This window comes from Phalacrocorax aristotelis, chromosome 3 (assembly GCF_949628215.1).
Source record: "Phalacrocorax aristotelis chromosome 3, bGulAri2.1, whole genome shotgun sequence".
NCBI classification, from domain to species: Eukaryota; Metazoa; Chordata; class Aves; order Suliformes; family Phalacrocoracidae; genus Phalacrocorax; species Phalacrocorax aristotelis.
This window is the reverse complement of record NC_134278.1, coordinates 114,622,773-114,635,289: the sequence shown is the minus strand read 5'-3', so window position 1 is coordinate 114,635,289 and position 12,517 is coordinate 114,622,773. Positions and strand designations below refer to the sequence as shown.

The window sequence follows — 12,517 nt, the reverse complement described above, 5'->3', positions numbered from 1 at the left end:
TAAACCACAAAAACTCATAAAGTATCTGAAAGACAAGTCAGTTACAGTACAAGTACACTTCCACAAACATTCATGGATTCATTACCTTGCCTACTGTTACAACTAAACAATCTTTGCGTTAACACACACAGGAAAAAGTAGAGCAAATATGCTGTGTGAGTCCTAAATGAAGTATTTGCTAAATAAGACTGATAATCTTAAATCAAATATATAGAGAGATATGCATCACTTATTTGCACACAGTAACTCTGATTTTGTATGAAGTTTTTAAAAGTTCATAGCTGGCAGTGCTAAATATAAAAGTTCAAAGGTTTTATCAAAAAACTTGAAATATCTTGTTCCCCTAGCTAGCTTACTGAAGGTAGATGTTTTCCTTAAACACAGTTCTTCCTTACTCTTTATCCTATTTTCTTGAGAACAGCAATTGCAATGCTACTTTCAAACTCCCTAAAACAAAGAGAAAACTTTCTATTTGCATTTTGGGACAGCTAGAACACTTTGGGGCTATATAACATGAAAATTAGTACGTGTGATTTGTCAGGCTGCTTATTCAATGCTTCTAAAAACATGAAATGACACAGCAAACCTCATGCGATCAGGTGTAAGCATGCAATGCCTTTGTATAACACACGGGGAGCAGGCTGAAGGAATGGAGTCCCAATTTTTCACAGCTAAACATTATAGTTTTCTCAGAAAAAAAGTTAAAAGAAATACATCTTACTAAAATCTTCACTCTCATTCTTTTTTTGAAAACCGTTTTCCCTTCTATCTACTGTAGGTGTGCACTTAAAATGTAAATATATGTTTAAAACCAGCATGAACTATTAAGAATTTTGCTGGAATTCTCAATTTCATGCCAGAAATAACAAACTGTGGGAAATTCCACCTAGACAACTACTAAAAGGTGCACAAAACACTTCCCAATGAATTTCAGGATCTCACCTGTGTGAGTTTATATGGAAGAAAGTTCAGAAATCACCCTGTTTGGACTATTAAAAAAACCTGATATTAAATCTTAGTTTGACATAGTCTGTCATTCAGCACTGTTGGTCTGTTGGGGATTTCTACCGTAAGTAATGCAGTACTATGTAGAGGTACTTAATTCAGAATATAAGCTGTCCGGAGCTCCAGAGGTAACAGAGCTCTATCAGCGTGTTGTTCTGAGAATAAGGGTAGACAATATAACGTTCTGCCATGGCTAAGTGTGTCTATGACTCTTTAGGGGAAAATCAACACATGAGAGTTTGGTTTCAGTAGCTGAAACTAAGGTGTATAAGAGGCCCTAAATGCCCACATCCACTGTCACTGCAATAAATAGCTCTGGTTACTCCATCCTCGTTACAGAATTCAGGCTAACCTAGCAGGAGGCAAGAGCAATCATACTATGACATACAAAGAAAAATTGGATTAGCAGCACAGAGTGACTCAATTACCAGTGGCTTTGGCAGCAGCAGTTGATTAAATTTGAACTTTAGCATTCCTGCAGCATGACTAACTAATACACAGATCTGGAATTTCAAAGAAGTTGAAAGGACCAGCCAACTAATTCTATGCTTACACCATCATTTAACTCAAGTTAGAGATTTCTGTGTGGAAACAGAAGTAGAGTAAGAGTGTAGTGACAGCCAGTCTTAAAAGGCAAGTGTTTGCAACAGTTCATGTAAAAGGAAAACAGTTTTATCTCTTACCTATCAGACCTTTCTCAAGAGTAAAGGTTTTGTTCGTGAACATGCATTCAAATGCCACAATATGGAAAACTTTGTTGACTGTGTTGTGGGTCCCAACAATTCGAATATACCTACAGGGGAGAAAAAAAAAGATCAGTAGCACAAGTTAAACATGACAAAAATCTATGCACTAAAATATAAATTATTCAGTAGGGCTATATTGTGCAGACCCGTAAGAGCTCAGTAACTGTTAAAAAAAATAACGTAAAATAAGGAGTGAAAAGAATATAAATTTCATGGCAAACTTGCATCTCCTCAGGATGCTGGCTCCGGTACAATTAAGAAAAAAAAAATTTAGAGAGCTGTGAAATGTATCAAAAATCTTTCTGGACTAATTTGCCAAGAAAAGCAAAATGAGGGACCTTCTGGTTCAGAAATGGCCTTTAAGTGCAAATGTGTGCTCATGAATGATAATAATAATAATACCACTAATAATAATAATGATAATAATAATAAATCCTTTTGCCAACTACTTTTCACCACAATGAAAGGTTTTACTCAGTCAGGATAAACCCAAGAAAATCAGTGAGACTCCTCTGCAGAAGTCAAAGATTAATTCCACTTTAATATGGCTGTTTTAATTCTAACATAGGATGTACAGGATATCAATGTCCGGTGTACCTTTTATTAATAACAAAAAAAAATCTGAACAGTCAAGTGTTATGAAACAAAGCTAGCCTTGGGTTTCATTCCTGGTTGTATAACTTATACCTCTAGACTCTAATTGAAAATCAAACAGAGCTGCTCTTGAACACTGTGACCTATTCACCTTCTGTTTTACCCCAGAGGCTTCACCTTCTACAAACAGCTATTAACCTTGACTGAGTCTGATTCTCACATTTTCTTAAGAGATCCAACAGTTTTTACTATAAATTTCTAAAAATCCTAAACGGAATATTGTACTCTATCTCAATAAATGTTGAACAAGCGACACAGAGAACTACCTGAAACAAATGCCATTACACCACAAAATGGCTTACCCACACTGCAGAAAGCTTTGTATTAAATTAACTAATTTCAGTTTAGAAGTATCAGAATGTACGGATCTTAGACAATATCCTCGGTCTGTGGTACAAAACAACCTTTCGCTTACCTAGTATAATTATAGCTCCAACATAATGGCTGTTCACCAACAGCATCATTTTGGCTTGTGTTCTTCATCGTACCAAGTTGAAATGATACACAGGTTTCAGTTCTGAGATTTTTTTAAACAATAAAAAAACCTCATAGCTCTTTACCATACTAATGTTCAACCTCCTCCTACACTTCAAGACTTGAGTGCCTTATGAAAGAGCTCTTATAAGCAAGCCTCAATGACTGTTATTACTGATATTCGTTTGTCTTTACCATGCACAGAAAAAAATCTAGAAAAATAATCTTTAAAAAAATCCACCTATTACATGCAAATGACCGTGAGACAACTAAGTTACCTGAATATCACATCGCTAAAATTGCCAATTTTTGACCTCTGCTCCTTTCTTTTATAACAGTTTCATTTTAAAAAACCTACTATTATATATTTTGATTAAAATTACAAAACTGATATAGAATATGCTCAAATTTTAACTTTAAAATATTTTAATTATTATGACTTGAAACAAAAAGAATGATATGATATTCCCTAATTAACATTAACTTGCAGAACAAGTAATTATCACAGTAGCAAATTTCCTGCAAGTCATTGTATGTAGAAAAAGTAAGAGTTGCAAAACTGGAGAACATATTTATTTTTCATAAAGAAGGTGAACCTGTATTTTAGAGTAAACGAGAACGTAGCCCTCACTATGTAATTGTGACAAGTGCCTGCAAAGAGCACCACAGGAATCTTGGTTAAGAGTCAGGGAAACAGCAGTTCTTCCCCCGTATTTGCCCATGGGAACCAGTCAGTTGCTGCAAGGAAATTGATGAAAAGCCTATTTTGGGATTCACATTATGAAGGCAAAACCGTATGATCCTCAGTTTTTTCTTAACACACCAAGGATAATTTGCAGTGCTTTTGCAAGTGACACACAGTTAGGTAGAGCTATAGCAAAAGTATGGTAGACACACAGAGGCAAGACCCCAAGGTTTCTACTCACAAAGCTGACCTGCAAAACTGACACTGAAGATCCACTGAAGAAATTAAAATCAAATTGTGCAGCAAACTAACAGCTTGCTGTTCAGAGACAGTTAACCTGAAATTTGAAATAATTTTTCCATTTCAGGAGGCCTGGTAGACATCTTCAGCTAAGGGTATGCCTCCTCCGTGAAGTTACAGGCACACATGTATTTGATCCACTCTTTTAAAATTATTTTCTTTTTGTCAATTCACAAGCACAGTATGAACCCTAAATACACAGGCAATGACCAGGATCTGACAACAGCAAATGTTCTTGTTCTACCCAGCACCAGAAGCGCAGAATTTAACTGAAGATGGGAACAATCTTGGAACATTTATAAGTGCATGCAGAGGCTGACTCGTTATAGAGACTCCCTCGTGTCTCTCTCAGGCAAGAAAGGTATTGATGGAGTTGTGCTGCTTGGACAAAACATGCTCTAGGCTAACCAACAGAGCGTTGCTAATGGAGATACTTTGACACACTTCAGTTACGCTTCCTTTCTTTAAAGAGTTTAGAGAATAAGCGAAGTAACAATAGGATACTGGAAACTGCTTCATAATTACCTTTAAAGGCTAATTTATTTAGATTTTTTGTGTTATGAAATTGTAACACTAGAGCAAACTTCTGGATTGATTTTGACTTTTAGGCTTTGGCTTTTTTGGGGGGGTTTTGTTGTTGCTGTTATTTGTTTGTGGTTTTTTTTTTTAATATGTCAAGAGGGTGAAAGACACACAGGACTTGACTAGTTTCCCATGGGAAAAGCATCTTTATCATACTGCACACTTACGTTAAATAATGTATCACTCACTGGTTAGCAAAGTTCTCTGCCAACAGGTAGAAAGTAGCAAAGCTTATTCTTGTATGCTAAATAGCCTATCAGTTATTTTGAATAATAAGTGACAGTGTTTCACACTGCTAGAAAGCTGAAATCTTGTGGTAATTTAAAACAAAATCCCACCCATTGAAATAATCATGTATACATTAATCTTCTAAAGTATATTATTTTGATGTTGTAATGTTGTTGCAAGGTGGAGCATAATGATATGACAAATCCCATCTTTTCTCCCCAATACAATTCATATATTTTATTCTTTCCTTATGTATCTCAAGGTGAATGATCAGCATGATTTCCTGCCTGAATCTCGTGTTCTTCTGCCCGGTGGAAATTAAAATAATGCAATCTTTAAAGTTACTTTAAACACCCTAACTTCTAAAATCACATTCTCAGATTCTGCATAAAAATTGTAGCTTATTATTCCACTTGATGTGAGATAGTAAAGCCGCCATAAGCCTGAGACTGTAAAGAAAATCTTCCTTCAAATAAGGCAGAATTTATTAGAAATGGCCAGTACCGCTAGGTAAACAAGGTGTATCTGATTTTCAAATATCACCAATGAAGAGCAATACTGAAGGTACGTGACCTGTTTCAGAAGAGTCAGATGAAGACATCTTAAATACTGAAGTAGTTCATCATAATGAGAAGAACACTAAACAACAGGCTGAACACAGAGTCGGCTCATAAATACGATTGTGAGGAAAAACTGCAATGTGGACAACTTCAGCAAGAGCAATGACATCTTAATTCAAAGCATACAGATTTCAGAAATTTAAAATGCCTATTATAGCTCATGACATGCTTGAAAATTTGTGTATTTTCCTAAGCAGATTTTGGCCAGACAGAATTACAACTGAGTCATGATTGAAAATAAAAGTATCCTTCAGGTAATCAGACTATGTGTACCATCTCATCGTTTTCCTGCAGTGACTTATTAACCGGAATCTAGCTGTACAGGTAACTAAAATAACATCAACAATTTTTCAGACATGCAACTTTGTCAAATGCTTAAAATGCATGGAATGTTTTATATGATCACTCACTGAGTTTTTAAAACATACTGTAGTGGTTTTGGCTGGGATAGAGATAATTTTCTTCATGGTAGCTAGCAGGGGTCTATGTTTTGGATTTGTGACCAAAATACTGTTGATAATCTAGGGATGTTTTCATCATCACTAAGCAGTGCTTACACGGAGTCAAGGCCTCTTCAGCTTCTCACCCCACCAGCAAGTGTGCTGGGGGTGCGGGGGGCGGGGGGGCACAAGAAGCTGGGAGGGGGCACAGCTGGGACAGCTGGCCCCAACTGACCAGAGAGATATTCTAGACCAGGAAGAGGGGACCTTCAGAGTTACGGTGTTTGTCTTCCCAAGTAACCGTTATGCGTGATGGAGCCCTGCTTTCCTGGAGATGGCTGAACACCTGCCTGCCCATGGGAAGTAGCGAATGAATTTCTTGTTTTGCTTTGCTTGCACATGTGGCTTTTGCTTTATCTATTAAACTGTTTTCTCTCAACCCATGAGTTTCCTCACTTTTACCCTTCTGATTCTCCCTCCTATCCCACTGTGGGGGAGTAAGCGAGAGGAGGTGTGGGGCTGAGCTGCCCACCAGGGTCAGCCCACACCACCATGATACTGCTTTTGCCTCTGAATGGCAGTGCAGCAACAGGTAAGGCTCTCCAACTTTGCTAACAGGCCTAAGGTACAGGCAGCTGAGAATTAAGCATGATAAAAGCTAACAGCCTTCTGGCTCCCACAAGCAAATCTGCATCAAGTGGCAAGAGTATTGTATCTGGAGGTAATTGGGTAACATCGACCGAGATGAGATCAGTGAGCAGACTCCGTGTACAACTGTCTACAGTAAGCCAGGAAGAAAGTGCTCAGGCCAGATGTATGTCTGAAAATCTATCCTTCTCTCCATCAACCATAGGGAGGTCATTCTGTGAACTTGGACTCCAAAGCTGGGACCATTTTCTGAAGAACTGCTGTGAATACTGGTGCTGATAATCCCTCTTCATATAATGATCTGTTCTTTAAGGCACTTGCTCAGAAAGAGACGAAGATCAACTCCTTTTTTAAATAGGACTTCAAACCAAAGGAGAGGTCCCTCCCCACAGGGAGCCAGGCTAGACTGTGACATGGCCTTCTCTGCTGCTGGGCTACACATGGCAGACAAGGTGTGAGGCCACGCAGTGCATCAGAGAAAAGTATCCAACAGATCCTCACTCAGCAACCATAGTTCACATCCTATATATTGAAAAAGTAATAGGTTGAACACCCTCCTCCCTCCACAGGCTGCCGTTATAATGACTATAAGACATCATAATGAGATCAAAGGATACTTAAGACTGCAGGAGTGAACAATTTCAGTAACTCTTTATCTACTGGAGTCCAACTTTGGAAGTTTAACTGCCCTAACACTTGCTTTCTATTTACGTATTCATACAAAAAATACATCCCATAAGAAAACAAATTAGTTTTGGTTAACTTAGTATTTTCTTTCTTGCAGCTAAGGGAACAACAAGCAAGCAGTTGCAGAACTGGAAGTGCTAGAGTGAGTAACTTCTCCACTCCCTGTACCCTCTGTATGCTACAAACAACAAATCAACCCATATACAAATAAAATATACTTTTAACTGCATAATAAAACATTTTATTTGATCTTGATTCTTTTAGATACTTCAGAATAAGGTCAAACTTCACACAGTTTTGCAATTACTTTTCACCTGTTCAAGTAGCAAGAACAAATATGGTCATCTCTTTATGATGACTGGCATTCTCCCACCTCCAACACCAGATGCTTGCAATTATTATAATCCTCTGAATCAGAAAAAACAGAGGAAACAAACTAAAGATCATATTTTTACAGATGGATCTTCTAAAATACAATACAGGTATCCTTCATGCTGATTAAATTGACATAAATGTGTATACTATTTTTGATAGCCACATGGAGTAATTTTTCTACAAGTGCTTACAAGCATGTCATTAATTAAAAAGGACCACTGACCAGACTTACTTGTGTATGCTGAATTACAAGATAATTTAAAAGCTTTGATTACCACAAAGCGGAAGGTAAAAAAAACCCACAAAACCACAACAAACCAGTAGAAAGCCCAAACCCTAAATGAAACAAAAACTCTGTTAGTGGGTGATACAAACTTAGGCAAACCTGATTAAGCATAGGAATGATGAAGGATTAACTGTATAATCAAAATCCTGGTGCCAAACTATGAATATTAATCATATTGCTCACTGAGGAAGAGACAAGGCAGACAAAAACAAGGAGGACAGACATTAAAACCACTACAGGCATTTTTCACAGTGAAATTAGAAATTTTTCGCTTTCCTCTCAGGAACAAAGCAGCCTTATACAACACAAAGTTACCTATAAATCTTTGTGTGATAGGAGGGTAAAAGAACCACAATTCAAGGGCTAGACTGGCTCCTCTGTCAATGGACTTTAGACTCAGCTAATAGACTGGGAGGAAATAAAACGAACCCTGAATCATTCTTTGAAGAAAAAACCTTGATCACTTTGGGACGTTTAAAAGTACCTCCCTGGCAGGTGAACAGGACTGCAGCACGAGGATTTTGTGTCTTTAGAAGACATTTTATTTTGGTTTCTGGCCCTATTTGAGAATAATGGATATCGATAGTATTTAAGTGCTGTAAGCATTTCATCCACATCACAGTTAGCCTACACTTGGCCCTGAGACTCCCACGGCAGGGATACCAAAAAAAATTGTATTTCTGGCCCCCCACCACTAACAAGACAATTATTTTAACTAGAGGGAACCAGTATGTTCTACTGGATCTTGGCAGAATCTTAAACTACTAAAATTTGAATGAACTACCTGGGCTAATTAATTAGGCAGCCATGTGATAATGCCCTCATACATCCCCTATTTTTCCCAGAGCCATTCTTCACTTTTACATGAAACTATGACTTGGGCAATCTGTTGTGACTACAAATACTCACATTTTTGAACAACTACGTTATGTTTTACTTCTGCTCTTTACATTTGTACAGCTGACACATTTAATTCGGATAACAGCTGCTGCTGCTGTGCATACCACTAATTCAGCTGTGGATACCTGGGAGGACTACTAATACCAAAGCTGAGCTGCATGCATCAGAACAGTACTTAGGACATATGTGTCAAAGCATAAAGATATGCATACTCCAGGATCCAATTAATCCTTCATTGTTATGACACCAGTAAGATACAGACAAACTCTGGAATAGATTAAGCACAGATTCCAATCTCTTGAGAATATTGAGACGGAAGACTAAGTAAAGAGAGGTAAAGGAAATTAACTGGTATTTCACACTGATATCCACTCTAAGTTACCATCAAAGCAACCCAGAACAGCAACTGTGAAGTAATATAAAGAACTAAATCCAATATGTACAAAACAAACTCTTAAGAACTTGGCATTTCATTTTCCTTCGTGGAGCATTGCATGTGAGACACCAGTGCTAGTCCTACACACTTTATATTTCCTTTAACTGCTTAGAAACCGCTAACATTCCCATTCTGATCACTGCCACAGAGATGCATGAGATACAGCCCAGCACACAAGGGCATTAGAAGACATTCTGTTGTCCTTTAGTGGAAAAGGAATCACTGCCATCTAAACTCCATTTATTGACAACTCTGTAAAATGTATAATCCTTCAGACTCACACAGCTGAATCAACAGTCATGGCAGGAGGATAAAAAAAGTAAAGAGGAAAAATCTATTGCCAGAATTAAATCATGTGGAGAAACAGTGGACATAAATAAATATCTAAAATAAAGAATTAAGTCAGAAAAAACATGGAAAGCATTTCTGTCTTTTGACAGGAGACAATTTTCCTGCCCTTAGATGAGAAAGTCTAACAAAGTCTACTTTATACCAAAGGAAATCCCTGTTGCAAATACAGGAAACAACAGTGACAAATCAAATAAAACACAAGACAAAAATCATTGAACTCCAGTAGGAAAAGCATACATAAAGCCTGCAAAGCCTGTACTGTAACATTTTCACCTTTGCAATTGATGCAAATACAAGTAACAGTGTAGACGTTTGAAAGCACAACACATTTTTCTCTTTGCAATTTGCTAAAAAGGGTATCCAGATATTTTATGCTGCGGCATTCAAGTGGATAAAAATATTGATATACAATAATTTCACAGGATATGTAACTGTTTGTGCACTATATATAAGCACCATATCAACCAAGAAACCAGTGTTTCTGAACTTATTTAACCAAATGAACACTGATGTGCATGGAAACATAAATAACATTTGCATGATGTGATAATACATTTTGTGTTCCATATGTAAGAATAATGCACTTACAATTAGTAATTTTTTCATTACTGGTTTCCAATATTTTTTTCTTTAAAACAGAAAACCCCAAATTTGAGGTAAACTTGCTTGAATCTGAATCTTCACATTGTTTGCACATTCAGTTTCTCAAATCTGAACTTGGCTCTGCAGGTTTTGTTTCAGGTCAGATCTCAACCCAAACCAGTTCTATTACCCAGAACCTGTCTAGATAGGGGCAGGAATGTGCAATTTCACCTGATCTCATAATGGACTTCCAACACACAAATACAAAATATAGTAGAAGAAGATAGTAAGATTTTGATGCCATGAAATCTGTATTTAAACCCTATCCCTGATTTGACTTTGCAGCCAAACCCAACTTAAATCTCACCTTTGTGTATGTTTATGCTACCTTTGTTGAATAAATAAAATGGAACGCTAATAAATTAAATTTCACAGAAAAAAATCGTTTATTTTAAACACAGAAGAAAGCATTGTTTCTTAGGAAGTCTGGTTCTATCACAAAGAGGACATGGGATTTAGAGAGCAGACATGAGCTTGCTCTGCACACCTTCCAGGCTGCTGTGACATGGAGCCAGATTCTTTCCAAAATGCACATAACCTTCAACAGGACTTGTTTTCTTTGAATCACAGTGTGTCCTGACGTGATTTCATGGCTTTGAGTCGATTTAGCTTAGGCTTCATTATATAGATACATTGTAGCGTCCACATTTTTAAACATGTTGCATAAACCAGAAGAAAATACAGAAAAGTTCTGGTCAATGAAATCTGAAAATACTTTCTATTTTCCCCAGCTTCTCACGTTCCCCCAGGCTGTGAATTTAACATTGCAATAATTATTTATTGCTCCAAGGACACCTCAGTAAGAGCTGTCTAGATCTAGACTGGAATCAGACTATATACAATACAACAAAGAAACACTCGAAAACTAGTACAACAAAGTGATTTAGAAGCAAGTAGACAAAGAAAAAAAAAAGAGATATCAACCTGCATCAAGGTAGCTCAACAAAGAAATTATTGTGTTTAAAAAAGCATGGAATTTAGAAATTCTTCCTATAAAACTGTAGTGAAGATATGTACAGAAAACCGTATATAGCTCTGGTGTTTCAACATTTGACAGTCAGTTGTAAGGAAGAGCAGATATTTTTAAAAGAGAACGAAAATTATAAAATAAGATGGCGATCACTGAAAGAACCCTTTTTACATAAGGTTTGTTTGGATAAATCACTACAAATCAGAAGTACAGCAACTCTAGGTATTTGAGTACATAAGCAGAAAAGAATAAGACCAGACCTCCAGGGCTCTCAAAAGGGGATCATAAATACACGTTAAGAATGAAATGTTAAAATAAATGAATTAAAAATAAAACCCAAGCAAACAACCCAACACCCCCCCTCCCCCAACAGTACAGCCTTTTACTTACTGAGAAACATATCCAAGGATATATGCAAGGAACCCTACCATTTGTTATGTTAAAATTATACCAGAAAGGTGCTAAGCAATACTCTAGTGGAACCAGCTAAGTACTGGTAACATAAAAATGACTGGATACATCTTTTTCTTCAATATTTTTATGATTGGAAAATATGTACCTATGGACACAAGTCCTGGCAGTTGGATGTAGTTAGAAAATTGATGCAAAGTATTGCTGGCTTAGTTTGTAATTTGCTGCACAAGCAATTTTGGAATGCTGAAATGTAGGATAGTTCATTAAGTTGAGTCTGACTTGCACATTTAAACATGATAAAGTATTTAGTGTTAATATTCAAGTGGTTTAGGTCTGAGGCAAGGATGGCTTGGTTAATTGGTTCCTTAACTAAAGATGTCATCATACAGTTATTAAACCCCTTGTACTATCCAGTGATTTACAGATGCCATGCTATCAGCAGCTATGTCACAAGAAACATCAACTTACATTCTTCAGCAGTAGGAGCAATGTCAGCTCTGATTGCTTTGGTGTTCCTTTCTAACATAATTGAAGTGTGCAACACCTGTTCTGCTCCTGACAACACACAGCTTAACCTAACCCCTAACTATGATCATTCTTTAGATCTATTTTAGAAAATATTTAGTGAAGACTCAAATTAACATGGAAATATATATCAGACACTACAAAATGGAAATGAAGCATCACTGGAAACTACCAGACACGTTTTTCAGAATGGTGAATCAAATGTCTGAGGTGAGACAGATCAGTGGAAGTATCAAGCAATTATAAGTTCTGCATTTTATGAGGAAAATCTGATACAGTACCAATTAGCAGTATCACCTGCTACACATATATATGGTTGCTACCTCAGTCAATCAGTGACTCTAATATGCATTGCTTTCACTTTCCAGCATAGTCAAGACCTAGCTCCTAACTACTGCAGGCCTGGACTGTGCTATAAAATAAACGACAAAAGAAATATTATTTATGGGACTGTTCATCAGACATGGACAGTGCAGCAGATTCAATCTCATAAGCTTAATAGGTCTAGTTATTTTTAAATCAAATTGTATTTTACTGGAAATAATAGAT

General features: G+C 36.9%; 1 protein-coding gene across 2 annotated transcripts in view; it reads right to left on the bottom strand.

Moving 5' to 3' along the window:
• BTBD9 (BTB domain containing 9) overlaps nucleotides 1–12,517 on the bottom strand; it is a 135,608-nt gene that overhangs the window by 47,925 nt on the left and 75,166 nt on the right. For both annotated transcript variants that reach the window (XM_075089142.1, XM_075089143.1), the window contains one exon: nucleotides 1,689–1,798. In XM_075089142.1, the coding sequence (XP_074945243.1) occupies nucleotides 1,689–1,798 (110 nt within the window). The remainder of the gene's footprint in view (nucleotides 1–1,688; nucleotides 1,799–12,517) is intronic.